The following is a 19,264-nucleotide window of genomic DNA, read 5'->3' as shown; positions in this document are numbered from 1 at the left end:
GGAAGATAGGATGGAAAACAAACCGGCACTGGGTTCCAGGATATCATTCCCAGCTGTCAGTATCAGGTAATGTACAGCAAGACCAGTCTCAGCAGTGAGATGCTGTGCTGAAATATTCCAGGTACTTACTAGGAAATAACACAGACTGTGGACAAAATATTCCCAAATGGCATTCTCTTAACCTGGATCGAAGCTATAAACTCTTTTCAACAGTTACAACTCAGGTGAGTGAAAAACATTTCACTCAGGTATCTGTAATTTCAGATAATTTTCAGGTATGGCTTATGAACTGAGGTGCTCGGTGCAGCTTTATTAACTATCTACTGGCACATGAAGAGTCACTTTTGCCTTGCTTGGGTCTAATGCATGCAGTGATTGCCCAAATCTTTAGATCCACTGGGTTATTTAAATAATTGCCTACAGCATAGTCCCAAGAAGCCTACAATACTGAATTTTGCTCCATACAGTGGGGAACAAATAGCATTTCTAATAGCAAAGTACAACTTTCACGTTTCTGAAGAAATGCGGCAGCACACAACACTTTGAATTGTTGATTTTGGCATTTAAAGCAGATGTCAGTATCAGTTACAATTAAAAGTGCAAGAATGCACATTTCTAAGCCAGACCTCTAAAGATTAGCTGAGCAGCACAAAGGATTATTGCATAGGATAAATGATTTACTCTCATCCCCTAACCACCTACACCTCTGTAGACCTCCTGGGACAGCAAAACAGGAGCATCTAAAACAAACATTAAGACATAAAATATATGAGTACAAGACAACTATGCGTTTTTACAGGTTGATAGAAATTTAAAAATGGAAGTAGGTGAGATCTTAGGGAGTAACCTACAAAAACATTCCACCTTAACATATCGTACCTTCTGCTGCCAATTCTTTCCATCTTTCTTTGTTTGCTTGAATGATCTTCATCAGATTGTCCTTGAAGCCCCTTAAGTCTACAGTTGCCAGAGAATTTTCTGTGTGAGTCCCTCCATCACCTTTAAAGCCAGGTCGTCTTTGTGCTTCAGCATTGCTTACTCCTCCCAAACTATTTTGGCTGGACAAGGGAAAAATACCTCAAATTATAAATACAGTCAGACAATTTTATTAATACACAAACAGTTCATGCCAATCAAGTTACTTAGGAACTAACTTGAAAAAATAGTTTTTACCAGAGTGTTCTTAAGATGCAAGATGTCTTGCTGACCATTTTCCACGGAATTCTTGAAAAAAATGTGACAGCTGAAAATACATTATTTGTAATCCAATTCTTAAAAGAATGTTCATGCAGCCATTTTGGGGCAGCTTCTTAGCTGTGTTTTTGAACAGTGAATGGTATCTTGCTCTCACAGGAAAGACATCTTGTTGTTGTTTTTTGACCATTTAAAAAAAAGGAAGGCGTGACACATATGACAGGTAAGTTTTGCTTGAGCTGAAAATTCTCTTCAAGCTACAAACCTTCAAGGGTATTCAAAGCAGGGTTTAAATAGCTTTAAAATCTGCTAAATAGAGAATGCAGCTACTTTACATCTACTGGTAAGTAGAAGTGAAATTATCCATATATGCATATGGTGGCAAAGGTGGGGAAAAAATAATGAATTCTCCTTTTTTTTCTTAGAATTAAAAAATAAGACCTATTTCCAACCTTGTGCAGGTACTCATGTCTTAATAGGTTTTGTTTGCTCCATTTTGCTGCATGGTTTATCTCATTGGTACCACAGACAGATGTTAATACGCATACAAATGGATTTCCATTAATCAGAAAATAACTGCAGTGAACATACCAACAAGAACTTCACCAGAAGAGTTAACTGTAATTTCCATGTGCTCCAGAGATGTTGAATGGTATACAGTGGAAATAACAGGCCATAATTCCAATGTTTTCCAGGCACCACCTCATGGTGTCCATGCAGTAGTATGTGTGCAATTCTCTAGCTCAGACTTTTCTGTATCGTGCTATAGGCTCTCCACTCTCCTCATAAGTGTGGCACTTGATGCCATACAAAGAAAAAAATCCCTTTATCCTCCATCTCACATAAGGAAGTCTTGCTGGATCATAAGCCTTTTTTTATTTGCCATTCAGTCATGAACATCAACCAAAAATGAAGCCTAAAACTGCTAATCATTTGCAGGTGCTAATCACTCATTTGTGAAGGAGTATGTAAACAAATCTGCTATCAGTAATACCTTAGTTTAGCACTGTTCCCCAAATACTAAGAACAGCATCAAAAATACCTACTTCTAGCCATTTCTACTTGCTTCTTGTAAGCAAAATATATGAAAGAGCTAGATTCACCCTTTTGTTACTGAAATCTAACTAATGCCCAGCAAATGAAAAATCGCCTTGCAGAGTTATCATTTAGTAATCTCAGTGAAAGCTCAAATTACAGTTTTTAAATGAAATAAAACTATTATAACAGAGGCAGCATTTGTAAGGGCAATATCTGATTATTCAACAATGCTTTCAGCAAGGAGTCAGATTACACTGTCGTAGCTACTTCACCTTAGAGGTATAGGAATTTAAATACCCTATTGAAAAGATCATATTTTTTTAAATGTAGAAATAAATTTCATGGTTTGTATGTGTTTATTCTGATCACTATTGGGGTTTTGCCTTTCTATATGTACAATTGTTCAGTCAATGGAATAAAATAGCACACTGCAAATACAACGCAGCCCCACAGGGTGGCAACACTGCACAGCTGTTTGTTACCTCCCCAGCTTCAAATGGCCGAGATAACTCTGAGAATCACATTATTATGATTACTATGTGAGCTTATGTTAGTTCAGTGTATTCATACCTGGGGGTCCCAAATGCAGGACTTTCAGATTTTGTCGCTTCCTCTATAAGAGGCATAACAATTTTCTCCATTGAATCAGTAAGAAGAGAAAATGTTGGTTCTACTATGAAATCAATGAAACCTACAGAAGAAAAACAGAGAAAATCAGGTTTTACATTTTCACAAGTCTAAAATCCATAAATTAATACTTGCTTTTGGGCTGATTTTCTATCTGTAGTCCCAATTCAATATACTAGATACTGCCAGTATAATCTTGAAGAAAAAATCACAATTGAAACAAAAACACCTGAAGCTGCATAGATATAAGTAGATATTAATAATTACAGATTTCATTCTTTTTTCTTGTAAATTTTATGCACTGAAGAACACACCTACCATTTGAATTAGCATTAATTATTGAATAGAAGGGAAGCTACTGTTGAGCCAGAGTTCTACAAGTCATGCTGTCTCTTTTACCATTAGGAGCTTCTTGCCAAGGAGTTAATATTTCAAATTGCTGTTTATTATTCTGTGGAGGTAAAGTGTTATTTCACAGTGTGTAGGAGGGTTCTGTCAAATCAGTGAAGAGAACAAGTAATATCCTTAGGAGACAGCATTCATCCCACAGTTCTGAGATGTCAGCTCTGAACAATGTATTTTACATTCTAAAGTGCTCATCACAGTATAGAATGACACAGTGAGAGAATGAAGCATTATTCTCTACTGAGCACTTAACAGAAAAAAAATACGTTAAAACATGAGCTAGCAATGGATTTCCAGATGTCTTCATGCTCTAACCATGCAACACAGCATGAAGGTGAGAAACAGGGATTCAGCCTAGGATCCAGCTTCTCTCCTGCAGTAGATATGATTCTCAAGCACACTGGCTTCAAACTCCCAGTGAAATGGAATAAAGGATATGTAAAGTGACAGAATGCAGTGGTCCTTGTCAACCCAGGGAGGCTTGACCCTCTGTAGTTTGACCCTGACACACTGACAGGCTTACTTGCAGTCCAGAGAGCTGATTTATTAATTAGCTTTGAGATGCTTCTACAAACTGGTACTTTCAGATTATAATAGAGACAGGCCTGTGAGTTCCTGAGCAAGAGATAAGCAGTTTGAGGACATGATCTGCCAGACTCTAAAGTGTGTACACTAGAAGCTGGGCTCATGTCCAGTACCTCGGTTAATCCCTCTCCTACCCCTCCTTCACATATGCTGAAATTACATCATGTTCTTTTGAGACCAGCACCATTCCGCTGTAAGAGCACACAAGGTTGGTGAACAGATAGGTGCAAAGGAATACCTTACATATGATGGAATTTTGAACATATAAAATTCAAAATGGGTACATGAAATGTCCTCGTGAATTTACGTGCTCCTACACAGAAAAAAAAAAAAAAAAAAAAAAAAAGAAAATCACAGTTTGTCATTACCTATTTGAGACTGAGCTACCAAAGTCGACTTGCGGTCACAAAGTGGGGAAAATTGAAGACCTAAAGCAGCCTCCTTGTCTCCCTGTAAATAATAATGTTCAATATTATAAGCATATATTTGATAGAGGGACAGAGAGACAAAGGAATATGAATATTCTTAGTTCTTATTCAACAGATCACTTCATTTACTTATATTCCTAAATAAAAACAAGTCAGAGACAAATCTTCTAATTTTGATTGTCTAAATTCTGACTTACTTTTGGCAACTTTTATGTAAAGAAACTTACTGCAATCAAGTTCTCCTCAACAGCAAGGCATCTGCCAATGAGATTTAAAATATATGAAGTCCTTGTGCTCACAATTTAGTTCTGCTGATCCCAGATGTAATGGGACTAGAGATACTTAAGACATGTTTGTAATAGTATGCCAAATGCTGAGTGTTTCCTTCTATTGCATTGGTTCATCCAGCATGCAAAAATTCTTCAATGGATTTACTCAGGTCAAGTGTATGAATTGACTTGAACTTATTCTCACTAGCAGGCATGTCTCTCTACTACTGAAGCCACAAAAAATACAAATACAGTTTCATTACCAGGATGATTTGTACAACCTAACTCTGAATTTTTTTCAGCACTTAGCAGATTAGAAGAGTTTTTGTTGCAACAGTCTTAACAGACAGGAGGGTCTATCTCCATTTTCAGCATGGTAGACCAACTGATTTGCAAAATTTCAAAAAGAAAGTCCAGTGGCACAAAAAACAACCTTGAAGAGACATCTTTCAAGGGAGGTTATAATTTGTGTTGCTGGACAACCTGGCTGCCAGAAACATTGCCATTATAGATATAGGAAAACCTAGTCTTGCAAGTGAAATAAATCTATATATTTGTCATGGAGAGTGCTGTTAGATGATCATTCAGTGGGGAGCACTACATGAACATACCATTCTCCCAAGGAAAACTGGGAAAACAGAAACTGATGGATGAAGGGGACAGTATCAACCTTCCTTATCACTGAAGTATATTTGAGAAAGGTTTAGAGCCATAAAAGCAGTAAAACCAATCCAGTCACAGGAACAGATGCAGCTCACAGATTGCATTTCATGTTAAAGTGGAGAGCTTTATCACTAAGGCCATTAAATTTTATATTCAAGTGTTACTAATTTGAACTCAGAGTGTGGAAGAACACATAAACACGTGCTACTAGAGGCAGTGGGAGTGGCATCTCCATGTAAATACAGGGGCCAGATTGTAATATCATATAAACTGGGGTAGTTCTAACTATTTCAGCCATGGTTGAATACATGATTTCTAAAGTAATATTAATTTTGCAATCTTCTTATCTAAAGGTATTTTAAAAAGAGAAAACTCCACACTAATAATGGATGAGTTTGGATTTTTTTTTGTTTTCAAGTAGCTCTTAAAACCCAATTATTAATTACTTCGCAATCAACATAATATTAATACTTAAGTGTCATTGAAGTCTAAGACTACTGTAAAATTGTAATAATAGAGCACTAATAATTAAACCAGTCATTAGAATTTAATGAGATTTAAAAACAAGATACTAATCAAACAGGAAAAAAAATTCTTCGTCCAGGCCCTGGACTCACTTTTAACTCTCTTTTAGTGTCTCTGGATCTATTCAGACTGAGACAACAGTGCTACAGGCACTGTGGTACCTCTTTGAGCTACTTGCACTATGTATTTCTTTACTTTTAAGGATTTGAGATGGGTGTCTGTACTTCTATTTTAAACAAGTAACTCAGATTTTCCTTAGTATTGCAATATACTTTCTGTAGCTGTTGCTCTTAAACGTAAAGTATTGTTGGGTTTTTTTCCTGAGGTTAACACTGGCACATATTTTAACCATTAGCTGTTGTTTACAAAGTTTTTGTCAAGGTGAATGCTCATTATTTTGCTGGTGCTCACTACTTTGAAAGCTGCCTGTGAGAGCATTGGATTTGCATCAGCTGTTTCAGAATCTACTGCTTTTCCCTTAAGGCACAGAAGGAGCTGAATTAATATCTTTAAAGAAAAGAAGAGGAGGAATTAAGGGGTTTCATATACATTTGGAGTACTTCATCTTGGCTGGCACAGATTTGGAAATCCCAGAGATTTCTATCACACAGGCTCAGATCAACAGACCACAACAAGGATGCACAGCAAGCCAGTGCATCCAGGAAGCAGGAGACCTGCTGTGTCTGCACTGCTCAGTGCATTTATCTATGTGCTGATACTCCATCACACTTTAAAAGTGCTGGAACTACTCCACACACACTGTCCTTAGTAGTACATGGAAAAAATTTTGTTTCTGATACACACCCTTGCAGCCTGAAGATTTCCATATTTCATACTGCTGAGTTGCATGCACATACACAATTTAACTTGTTCTATTGTTAATTGCCGTCTCTAGTTTTTGAGCAGCTTCTTTGGGATCCAGTTACTTGTAATGAAAAGATAAAGGAATAACTAAAACATTAGCTGGTCCTGTGCATTCAGTGACCAGCATGGTACTGTTTACTGCTCATGCTACCTCCACTTGGCTGGACACATTGCCTCACTGTCCCATGGGCCCTGTCTAGTCTGTCTCTCTGTGTTTAAAATTTTCTTGCAGTTGTCATTTTATGACCTTTTATTTGGGCAATCTGCTCCTCCTTTTTTCTCTCAAGTTCCAAATCCTCTAAATTTCCCTTGACAGAAGCAGACACAAACTCATGACTGCTCATTATTTCCACAAAACTCAGTCTATTCATTATTTATATTAAGGCACCAGCTCTCCAGTCTGCCTCCCCAGTGCAAAGCCCAGAGTCAAGGATGCCCTGCTGCTCCCTACTGAGAATTCATATGAAGAATCTCCAGGACCTGAGCAGGAATCTTTTATGGCAGATGGGTCTAACAACCTCATGGTTTAACATACTTTCTTTTTTATTCTCTGGTCCCTTTTCCCAGTGTGACCCTTCTGATTCGAAAATATCAACGTATAGCAAAATTAAGACAATCAAGCTGAGCAAGACATACACTGTTCCCTGGTCTGTATTAACCCTTTTAAAAATCTTTGCATAACTCTAGAAAGTGTCATACCTAAACTGGACTTTGATTATCAGTTGTACTTCAGTACTGTTACGCTGACAATGAGCATGGTCGCAAATACTGATTATGGGGAAAGTATTTTCCATGTGGAGAAATGTTTTTTGTTTTGCCTGCTGAGGTGAGTCAACAAATTACAGCAGTGACACCAACATCTACTGGGCTTTCTTTTGGAATTCAGTACCTCACAGAAATGAAAAGGCTTTCACAATGGTGTGTCTTCAGTTTTGGTTTAGAATATCACCATATTCTAAACATTAACTGGATGGTACTGTCTAACCTCTGGCTTTGCATCAGGCCGTTATGAAAGCAACATCTTCAGATCTATGTGGCATATGCAGAGCAAATACTAGCAAGGAAAATTAATAGAAGGGCTTCCTGAAATGTGGAATAGAGAAAACTTTTTGCCTTCTTTGCTGAACATACATTCTTCCTATTTTCTCTCATCTTACCCTTCTGGTGCTTCTTTATAATTCAAAGCATATCTAAATCTCTGTCTACAGAATGAAAACAGCTTGACAAGTTATATTATAATTGAAAGAAAAAAAACCACTACAACCACTCAGAATACTGATATAAGCTGATATAGATAGAGAGCTATAACCATTTTGTCGTATTCACACACATAAAAGTTGAATCAGTGTCAGTGGTATGTATGAAGAATAAAGAATATATACTACTGACTATGCTTGTCAATCACAACCAACAGCAACCTTGCTGGTAGACTTAAGAAAATATTCAATCATGTAACCATTGCTTCTTGAACTAGATTTATTAAAGGATTTTAAAAATGGCACCTGTCGAAAAAATTCTTCCATCAGGGCCATGGTCCACCGGTAGTGCAGCTCCCAGGATTTGGCTGGATGGCTTATGTCTGCTGCATGTAGAATCAAAGACATGGCTTTGGCTTTGTCTACCCTGTCAATTCAAGGACATGCTCCAATTATCTCAAAACAAAAGCAACTGTTTACATTCTTTTCTTGACTATGAGCTCATTGAAAGACCACAGATAATGAACAGAATGGAAAATAACCTACCCCTGTGCCTGCTGTAGAGTGTGTCGCATTGTTTTAATTTGTTGAAAATGACCCGACATATCAGTGGACAAGACCATCTCAATGACCAAGCTACGCAACTCCCTAAGAATAATTAAAAGCAAAATGACTGATTAAAATTCATTTATTCTATGTATGGTACATTTGTTTAAACAGTATTTGTTAATTTATAACTTTCAAAACAACATCATGGGGTTTATTACGTTTTAAAAAGCATTTAAATAAATTATTAACAACTTGAACATTGTATCCTAAAGGGATTCTGTGAAAGCAATGTACCTCAGAAAATGTACTCTGCAGTCATTATTTCAGAGTCACACTGTTTCGTAAATCCTATTTTCTAGTGCATAAACTAATATTACATGCAGTTCTCTCACCCATTATAAGTCATTCCTTATTTTTTTCCAGAAGCAGAGTATTCAAAAAACAAGTTGTTCTCTGGGCTTACCACCACACAACAGGATACATTATTACTGCCCTCATAATAGTGAAGAGTGTGCATAACACTAAACCTAGGAAGAAGGCTGTGGAAACACTCAGGAGAGTGAGAGGAACACTCAGAAGAGCAAGAGGCATTATATCTGAAATACTATCAGCATTACACCAATATAAGATCATTATGACAAACTACTTTTCGTTCCAAAAGTATTGTAATACCTGTTTAGTGAGTCAGAACAAGTTTGGGATTAATAATTTATCTCTGTTTTGGTATTATGATTAGAGATTTTGGCTTGGCCATCAGCTTTCTATTAAATCAATATGAAACTAATAAAACATGAATCATGTAAGAAACTATTCTCATTGTGAATAGAAAATTAAATTAATTTTGTCAACAATAATTATTGACTTAGAAAATTCTGTCTCCTTGATGTAGAAAGATCATACATAGGCCATGTAGGAGTCCAGTGGGTCTTTATTTATATGCTTTTTAAATGGTCTAGGAGGACAAGTGCTGCTTATATGTAAATGGGGAATTTACCACATTAAACCTTTAATTATGTACCATATAAATTTATGAGCACACCTCCAATCTTAAGGACGTCCAAGTATCAAATACAACAGTAAAACCCTACTTTAGTCATTCTCACTGATCTTTCATATTGTATTCATATGTTTGATTTAAGTAAATCAAAAAGCATGCAGGTTTTTTCAAAGGACTATGCTTTAAAGAGGTAATTTGCAGTTTTCCTTAGGCCTATCAGAATACTTTGTTATAAAGACTATCAAGACTTCTTTTGATCCCAAATAATTACATATTTAAGCAGATACTTGTTGCTAATTTTATGTATATATTCCTGATTTGCTTTAATGTAATTGGATAAAGAATCAATGCTCTCACTTCTACTCAATAATATGCAGCCATTGCAACTTATGTTTAGAAAATGCCTTACCTTATCTGACCTCATAATAAAATACTAATTATTTTGCATCCCAACTGTTCTTCCTCCACATTGCTTTGAAAGTGTACCCTTCAAAAACAGTCAAACCCACTAAAAAAATAAAAGCAAAACAAACAAAAAAACCCAGCTAACACTACAAGAGAAATAAGGGCTCTGCATTGTTAAACCCTGTTGCTTTTAAGACTGAGAAAATTATCACTTCTCCTTTCCCTGGGAGACTTTCTTAGGAACTTTCAATTTCTGAACTTTTTAGAGTAATCAGAAATAAGTTCACCCCTATTCCACAAAACACACACACAGAAGCAAAACCACACTTTCAGTTTATTCATATAGTCATGGCAGTAGAAAAAAACCTCCTAATTCTTACCTACAACCTGATCAGAGGATAGCACTGTCCTGTCACACACTCCTGAAGGTTTCAGGCCACTAAAAATCCACTTAACAGCAAAAGAGAGACTCCTGCAGTTGTTAACTGCCTGTGCCCATATCCACCATAATTAGAGGATAGAAAATTGAAACCTGATGGGGAAATGGTAGATAAAGCTCTACTGGAGCTACAAACACTGCACAGAAGGTTAATCTGGGACTGATCCCATTACCAAACTGCTTCCTAGGGGAAAAAAGACAGTCTCAACTTCCACATCGTGGCAGATCCCATCTGGTCTCACAGGTAACTCCTGGACAGAAATCTCTCCTGATCCTCATTAGGCAGTCGCCAGCTACAAGGCTCAGGATAACACAGGTACCTGCTACCACGGCAAAAAGACACACAGATGTTGTCATACTATGAAGGGAAGTGTAACAATATCCACACACAGCACATAGCAATCATTCAGGCCCAAAATCAGAAGGTTACAGGGCTTGAGTCTGCCATATCCACTATACTTAAGTGAAGTGTCATGTTCTGTGCTGGCATCCTTCCTCAACCCTCCCACAGCCATTATATGGATAGGCTACTGTAAAAAAAGCAGAGATGCAAGACTATGTGAAAAAATTACATGAACAATGCTGTAATAAAGAGACAAGGAGTGGCACAATGAATTTCTTGAAAAAGTACTTAGCCAGTAAATAGAAACTAGTTTTACCTGGATTTGTCCATGACAAAGACATTTAGTCATCTGGAAACTAATAAAAAAATACAGGAACAGTCTAAGATGAGCAAAAGCAAGGTGGAAACTGAAGACATAAGCCTCATCTTCAATTTATATGAATCCTCAGACAGAAGAATTTCAAGGGACTTTGTGAAAGAATGTTGTTCATTCTGCATTATATATAATACATACTGTGTAATTTGTCTTTTTTTTTTTTATAGTCACACAGTATATGACTGTATGCCTTATGACTGGGATGGTTTGAGACATTAATACTGCCCCACCACCTACAACAACATTATGCATGGGGTGTTGGAACACCGGAAACCTGGTAAATCAAAGGAGAAAGGGGGACAAGAAACAAAACAATATCAAAGACTGGAACAAATTTTTAGAGTCAAGAAAAGACTGAAAAATTGCTAGGAATGTCACATGCATTATCCACAAAGGACATCATCCTCAGAATGCTGGCAGCATTCCCTGGCTCAGACCAGAAGCCTAAGTTTTAAACTTAATTGAAGCTGGCAGTTTATTAGCACATTTATCTTCTTAAAGTTAACATGTAGAAGAGAAAATGGAATACTATAAAGTAATTTCAGTCATTGCTTCATCTTGCTGGAATAATTAGCAGAACCTCAGTTTAAACAGTCAGCAGTGTTAAATTTTTGAAAAATGAAATTGCTGCAACTAAAGAAAATAGATATGACAGAAGTAAAGAAATTAATCAGTGCCAGGAAGTACATTAAAAAGTTGAACAGATTATCATTTCAATTTACTGCCAACTTGATTCAGTGCAGCCTTCAAAACTGTTAGTTTAACAGCATGAATTTCAGTGTAGATCCAAGAAGCTCATTCAAGTAATAATAAGAAAATTGAAGAGTCTCTGTTAAGTGGCTACCAGATCCATCATGGCACCAATGAAATGACAGGGTAACAGGAATTTCTGCATATTAGAAATGAATACCAGGAAACTGTCATTTCCATGACTGACCCTCTAAACTGAAGTATCACACTGCAACAGGTTGTGCAGGTTGGCACAGACCAGCACTTTGGAATTGACTGCCTGCTCCAAAGTGTAGACTGTAACTGCTGAGCTAAGTGACCAAACACGAGACTAGATGTCCTCGTTTAGCTTCTTGAGCTTATTAGTCAATTCATACATTTCTTCTCCATTTTACTGAATATGCCCAAAAGGAGATTATAAATTCTACTTTTCTCTGGTTGCCAATTCTCACCAGCTTCAAACTGGCTGCTATAATAGAATCTGTGTAGCCACTCTATACAAACAAAATCTGCAAAACTAAAGTAAGATCTTCTAGGAAAACATAATAGGGCTACAGTGGGAAGAGATTGAAAACGAAGTGTAAACAGAGCCAGTGTGTGATTGAGCAAGTTCTAAAAGAATGTGGTAGCTTATCACAGGTTCATAAATCGGGAGACATAAAATGCAACAAAAGTTAGAGGAAATGCTCCACAACTGAACAGGACAAGGAACTATGGGAAGACCTGCCCAAACAATCTATGCAGAGAAGAGTGTGCTTCAGAAATGTGAAGAGAGCCTATCACATTCCCCTCTTTCTTTTGTTTGCAGGCCACCAGAGCAATATTTATGAACATCACAAACTGGAAATCACAGGTTCCTCTTTCCATTAGAAAGTATTTGGGTTTCATCCCGTTACTCTTTTCCTCAGTGGCATAACAAAAGGGAATGGCTGGGATAAACTGCACTAGCTGGCAGCCAGATTTCAATCAGTGGAGCCACTGTATGCTGCTGCAGGGACTCACAGACTATGCTGATTTATGGTGGTCTCCAGTGATGAAGAAGCCACGACTGAGGATGAACAAAAGTGTTTTCAAGCCATCCTTGGAACATTCCTGGATTGAAATTCAGCTGAAGAATTTCGGCCCCTTTCTGCAGAAGCATCCTCTAGTAGTATGCAATATGAAACAACACCAGTTCAAAAAAACATACTCAAGGCAACATGTCTGAGGATTTGAAAATAATTTTCCCTCTAAAATGATGGTTTTAAAAGACAGAATATAAGTTTCTGATGGCTGTGTACTGGCACCATAATCTTCTCCGTACTCAATAGTTAGGACAAGATCACAGAGACCTATCAGCCCCAAAACTATCAGGTCCAAAATAACTTCCAGAGGAGCAAGGCTGGCTCTTGCTGGCATTGAAAATCTAGATATGTAGACAATCATCAATGAAGCTTAAGTTTACAATTTACTTCTGGAGAAATTTCTCCAGAACTAAATGTACAACACAAACCTTCTGTGTTAGTCTGATAACTAAATCTAAATAAGTATCCTCTCAGAAGAATTCTTTCAAAATAACTAAAAATTGTATGCTTCCTCTCTCACTTTGTAATAAATAAAAATTTATAAATTTTTTTAGTATTTTTTTAAACAGGTACAGAATAATAATTAATTGAAACCCAGAAGCGCCACCAGACTTACATTTCATAAATGATTTATTTAGGGGTTTTCTCATCATGTAAATAAGTAAAATCATGTAACTATACCATGTAAAACAGTCTATCTGTAAATATACATCTCAGCAAAATTTCATCTGATGTTCACATTTTCTTCCATAATGGCTAATTTTGTGAAAATACAATAAAAAGCAGAGTTTAGCTTTGTTATTCATGGTAGCATGATTCACAGTGGGAGACTTTCCCCTAGCAGAACATCTTTCTTTGAACTTCACAGTCCACCTGCCTGCAAGGGTTTTTTAGGGCCCCTGAATAATATCTATGTTTACAGAAACGCACAGAAGACTCATATTTTTAATACAATATGTATCCATCAAAGATATACAAAGATAACATTTCCTTTTTAATAATTTCCTTTTAATCTAACACTGGAATTTTAGCCTTACAGGTGTTATTTTTTGTGCTATATCAATGACGATACTTATTCTTTCAGCTGGCCAAATTTTCTTCAGGAATTACACTAAAATTAAGAAGAAAAAGAAATTTCTGTAGTACTTCTGTGCCTTTATTATTTTTGGACTGTCCACACGATTCATTTTTTAATGCTTAACCAAGACGTGACTATGCTGAAATCCCAGGAGCAGTAGAGCTCAGGCTGGCAGCAGAGTGTGACTCTGCACTGTGATTTCAGCCCACTGGTTATGCTGGACAAAGGCAACCCAGCTCAGGCAGCAGCGTGGTTTTCCTAAAGACAATCTCACCTGAGACTGTCCACACACTGCAGCACCACACCTCATTAATGCACAACCTCACTTGGAAATTATACAGTCTCCCCAACAGTACTTCTGAACACCAGAGCAGCCTTCCCTAGGATCCAAATATCCATTACTCTTTCCACTGTCAACTTCCTGTCATTTGAACTCTTAAAATAGTCTCCACGAGGAAGGCCTGGTGGTTTTTATTATTTTTAAATACTGGAAGTATTTTTGAATGTCACAGCAAGCCTTACCTCCAGTCATCTTTGTTTAGATTAGCCAGGATGTTCATCTCTTCTTCCTGCATGAGTCTATAAGCAGCACTTACATGATGATTTTCAAGAACAGAACGATCATTGTACAGTATAGCAACATCTGACCTGGTGTGGGGAAAAGGAGGCAGATTTTACAACAGTGTTCAATGATGGTACTAGGAAAGGTAGGACTCTGCATTCTCCATGAGGAATATTGACTACATATACATATCTAGAGATAGATATATCAAACAATGTTTATTTGTTCCTACTGTATCAAATACTTATAAATTTTCCATCTTAAATGCATTAAAAAGTATCATTATACCATTGTATACTGTTTGTGGGCAAGTCATATTTTAAAATGTGTGATGTTTTATTGATATGACCTAACTGTGGCAAAAACTCCTGAGATCTTTGAGCTTCTTGACATTAGATAGGATCTCAGAGCATCAGAAATGCTCTAATTAGGCTACAAGAGTACACTTATATGATACAATTATGTTCAAAATGCAATGAGTTCACCAACAGCAGGGCTCCACACATAGCAGGGGTATTAAGAAATTACTCCCCCTGCTCTGAGAGATGTGCTCTGGCCCATGCTACTCATTATCAGATGATGCTGTAAATAATAAAGTATTAAAAAGTTTCAATTTCATATGTTTTAAATAGCTGTCATCTTCCCCCAGAAAAACAGAGAAACCTTGAGCCTCATTACAGTGGGATGGTGGAGATGCTAAGCTGCAATTTGGAAGCACCCAAGTGCTTCCTAAAGACAGACTCGTACCATAATGTTAGCATGCTTAACAACATCCTTTCCTTCTTAATTACACTAATGTATCATTCCAAAATTACACTGAGACATTCACAAATTTTGATGTGGCGTGGATTTATCATACTTAGCTTCAAACATCATTAATTCTTGGGGAATTTGTTCCCCCAAGACTTCATCTGACCTGCTAGGCAATCTCAAGAGTTACCCCTCTGCTAAAATTCTGTTCAGATAAAACTATGCCTGAATATTTCGATTTGGTCCAGTGACAAGTCTGTACTAGAAGAAAGGAGTGTTGATTTAGCACTGCAGATTACTCTGACATAAATAAGCTAAATTCAACCTCTCGTTCTGTTGAGCAACAGTATATATTGCCATGTATGGTACCAAGGAATCTAAATAATTAAAATAGGATTGGAAACATTATTTAGAGGAAACAAACCATAGCCAGCCTAAATAATCAATATGTTTACATCCATAATCTAACTAAAATCATGGGAAAATCTGTGTTATGCCAATCACATATGTTTATAAAGCACACTTTGATCAACATAGCTACTTATGACTACGTTTAAGCAGTGCTAAGATTTGCCACGATTTTGGCAGCCATTCCATCAGTTTTCCTCAGGCAAAAGACACTTGGAATCACAGTCTGGGATGCCACATCAGGGCCAAGTTACACAAGGAGAGAAGAATGAGCTGTATCACATAACAATTACCTGTTTGTAAGTATGCATGAGTGAAATTCAAAGGCTATCAACTTAATTAGTTTTCCACTCTTGCAGTACTTCATAGCAAAATATTAAGGACAAAAATAGAAAACTAATATAAACTTGGAACTACAAACTGGAGCTTATTTTTAGCCAGGCTATGCTGAAAGAGAAAAGAATGGTGTCCCTATTTCAGCTACAAAACTAGCATTTTTCATTACTGAAAGCCACATCTTGGAGAAAAACTGTGTTATAGATTTAATTTAAATGTAATCATTGGGCAACAGAGTGAGTGTGAGGATGCTTGTGTCCAAAGTAATAGCCTTTCTAGCACTGAGCTGTTTTGTTAGAATATGCCAAAATTATGCTGATTTTTTTTTTCTAAAGAGCAGCTAAAGCAAGCTCCTCAACTGAGAAAACTAAAAACAATGCATAGCTTAGTGTAAGAGGAAAATAAGATCGTTTGTACTGGGTTGAGTATCAGATGTACCATTCATCACTCAGTAATGGATTGGTCAGGGATTTTCCTTTGATAAAATGAAAATATATTAAGGGAGAGAACTACATGCTGTTGTACAGGAACAGCAGACATGCTGCACCTGCAGGAGAACACAGCTAGCCTAACTTTCAAACTGGATTCCTTTCCAGATTTCTTATTCATATCTTTTGCAGTTGCTTTCAAAATATGCTCATAGTAGGTATCTCTAAAGCTGTACTTGAAAGTTTCTCCCTCTGCACCAGGACCCTCTAAGTTTAATACACAAAGTGAAACAAACTGGAAGCACGTTGCTGTAAATGACAAGGCATTTTTATGGGGATACAGTAAAGAAGTTTTGGAGTCAATAGTATTAGAATTTAAGTGAGCAAATAGAGGGGTGAGAGGGTTTCAAGTCCATGTTCTTCATGTTCTGAACCATTTCAAACTTTCTCTTGACATATCAGCTCCAAAGTGGAATTATTTCAGACATTATGGAACTATCTAATCACTTTTCCACAGTTTTTGATCATATGATTGATCCCCTTAAATGGACAGAAGTAGAGGAAGCAATTTGTAAAACTAGGACTAACCTGGCAACTTCCTGGCTTTATCAGTAAGAGTTATGAAACAGTTCAACAATGAACTGAATGAACTGCAAATTCTAGATATGACTCTTAGGAGACTGCATCACTTACCTTGTCTGAATATGAAAATTGTTTGTGGTCCCAGTATGTTCATAGTCATGGACGGCAGCTGCAAAGATCATTGCTAAAATTTCCAGTTCTGTGAGCCAGTGCTGGTAAATGAAAAACAAATCATCGTCACATTTTCTGTAATAGCCTAACTCAGATAAAACCTTACAGTACTGAAAATGTTTTACATTACCTTCAATTTACATAAACTTTCTTCTTGTCTTACTCCAGATAACTGTATATCCATAACACTTCAGTACTATATGGTAAAATAACTCCTGGTACTTATGATTTCTCTGAGACCAAGTTAACATCCTTACGGTCACTAGCAAAGTAAATATTGGCAGCCAAAAATATAAGAAGTTAAAAAGAATTACACAGTTCACTTTGCAACTGCTTTGAGTATCTAATCTGTTATCTCACACATGGCATTTGCCAAATTACAGTATATTAATCTAAAAAAACTTATATGAAGTTAAGGTTATAATTTGTCTTTTAGTAAACTATCTATACAGTTAATTATAAATTGAAGGTACAAAATTAGCATTATCCATATTTTACCAGTGTACAAAGCACTAAAATTAGGCCCATGGGAGATTTTTCTGTTCTAAATTTTATCGTACTTTGTACTGATAATAAAAAAAAAATAAGCATAAGGCTAGTATACAGTTACACAGAACAAAAGGTAATGTAGGTCATGTATACAAAATAATGCAGACCCTGGAGTTTTGAGCCCTTTTATAACTCTTGCTAAATGAGGCTGTTCTGTATTGCTTAGTCTGTAAAATAACCTCTGTTATCTTCTTTCAAATTCTATTTCTTGAATGGCAAACAGTCCTTGAGGAAAAAATTTACTCCATCTAAAGATGGGGGCAGAAAAATCATATGATAATTAACCCCCACAGTCATGGGACTGATTAAGTCAATTGCTAGTCAAGAATTTCCACACATATTTCAGATGATTTTGGTGTACAAGTAAGCTTCAAAAGGATCAAAGAATGATTTCAACTTCATGCACCCAGCTATGCACATACGTGTATATGAATGGATATAAAATATATAAGCTGTCAGATGCAGTAGAAGTTGCCAATAGTAGTTCTTCTTTCAAAGAAGAAGAAAGGAAAGAGTCAAGATTAATTAGCAATGTCAGAATAATTAGATAGGTCATTCAGTGACAAAATAGGGCTGCAGAGGAACAAGTCACTGGCTGTTGGTGAAGCAGTATAGACTTAGAAAGGTCACAGACAGAGGAATGAGAATGTACTGTAAGCAGTTCTAAAAATGGAAACAATGACCTTCATCATATTGTGTGTCACAAGAAACCAGGCCATGACCAGTCCTGGCTCTCACAATGTTTTCAACATACCAAATAGAACAGAAACACAAAAAGTGTAATGAAAGCTAAACATAAACTTTTCTTTAAGATGCCTTTTCAAAGGTCAGCTTTTGTAGCAAATAAAATAGTTGCTAGACAATGCATTCATAAGCAGAACATTCCTCACAGACAATATCTATGGGCTACACAGAGACTTCATACATTAATAGAGAAGAGCAAGTATTCTACACACACTAGTAATAGTCAAAATTGAGATCACTAATCAAACCAGAGAATTTTTTTAGCTAAAGGATTCCTAGGGAAGTAGAAAAAAACACTTACAGAGAGAGTTACTAACAGTATTTCTGAAAGGGAGAGGGGGAAACGAGTATCTGGGGGTCTGCAAGACTAAGAGCTGAAACCTGCTTCCCTCCTGAAAGATACTATGTCTTGTGGGTGTCATAGCTGATATAAATTATGTCTTCTATGGAAGTATTATGTATTGCTTATATGTAAATAGATACATTTCAACTCATGAGTTCTGTTTGAAACTTTTTCTTTTACAATGATGGATTAAAAACTGAATAAGAAATGGAATCTCACAATGCACTTATTGGCAGTAAAGACATTTTTCCTTTACTTTGAGCAATACAGGTACGTGGGAGGAGAAAAGGGATGGTGGGAAGATGATCGATGACTCAAAAGTTCTTTACAAGATGTATTCCCTGGGACTTGGATTCTTAAACCTTTATAAAGATGAAAACTTCATAAACACAAGCTTGACTTATACATCTCAGTTGCATCATCTGGGATTTAATCTCTTGGGAAGGTTAATAGACTGTCTGCCATCTGTGATATCTAACATTCTAACACATTGATCTGAGGTGGCTGGATCTTCTTTCTTAAGATAGACAGCAACTTTCGAAAAATATAATGATTATTTTATTTCTTTAACAGCAGCTCTGAATATGCCTTATTCTTCACAAGAATCTCTCTAGGGC

At 36.6% G+C, this 19,264-nt stretch overlaps 1 protein-coding gene across 11 annotated transcripts in view; it reads right to left on the bottom strand.

Annotated features, from left to right (window-relative positions):
* Nucleotides 1-19,264, bottom strand: part of PDE1A (phosphodiesterase 1A) — a 144,710-nt gene that overhangs the window by 18,324 nt on the left and 107,122 nt on the right. For all 11 annotated transcript variants that reach the window (XM_014880264.2, XM_088167938.1, XM_088167937.1 and 8 more), the window contains 7 exons: nt 16,952-17,052; nt 14,297-14,422; nt 8,341-8,442; nt 8,101-8,221; nt 4,218-4,299; nt 2,803-2,923; nt 880-1,058 (listed from right to left, as the gene is read on the bottom strand). In XM_014880264.2, the coding sequence (XP_014735750.1) occupies nt 880-1,058; nt 2,803-2,923; nt 4,218-4,299; nt 8,101-8,221; nt 8,341-8,442; nt 14,297-14,422; nt 16,952-17,052 (832 nt within the window). The remainder of the gene's footprint in view (nt 1-879; nt 1,059-2,802; nt 2,924-4,217; nt 4,300-8,100; nt 8,222-8,340; nt 8,443-14,296; nt 14,423-16,951; nt 17,053-19,264) is intronic.

This window comes from Sturnus vulgaris, chromosome 7 (assembly GCF_052056855.1).
Source record: "Sturnus vulgaris isolate bStuVul1 chromosome 7, bStuVul1.hap1, whole genome shotgun sequence".
Lineage (NCBI taxonomy): Eukaryota > Metazoa > Chordata > Aves > Passeriformes > Sturnidae > Sturnus > Sturnus vulgaris.
The sequence above is the reverse complement of the archived record's forward strand: the minus strand, read 5'-3'. Positions and strand labels throughout refer to the sequence as shown.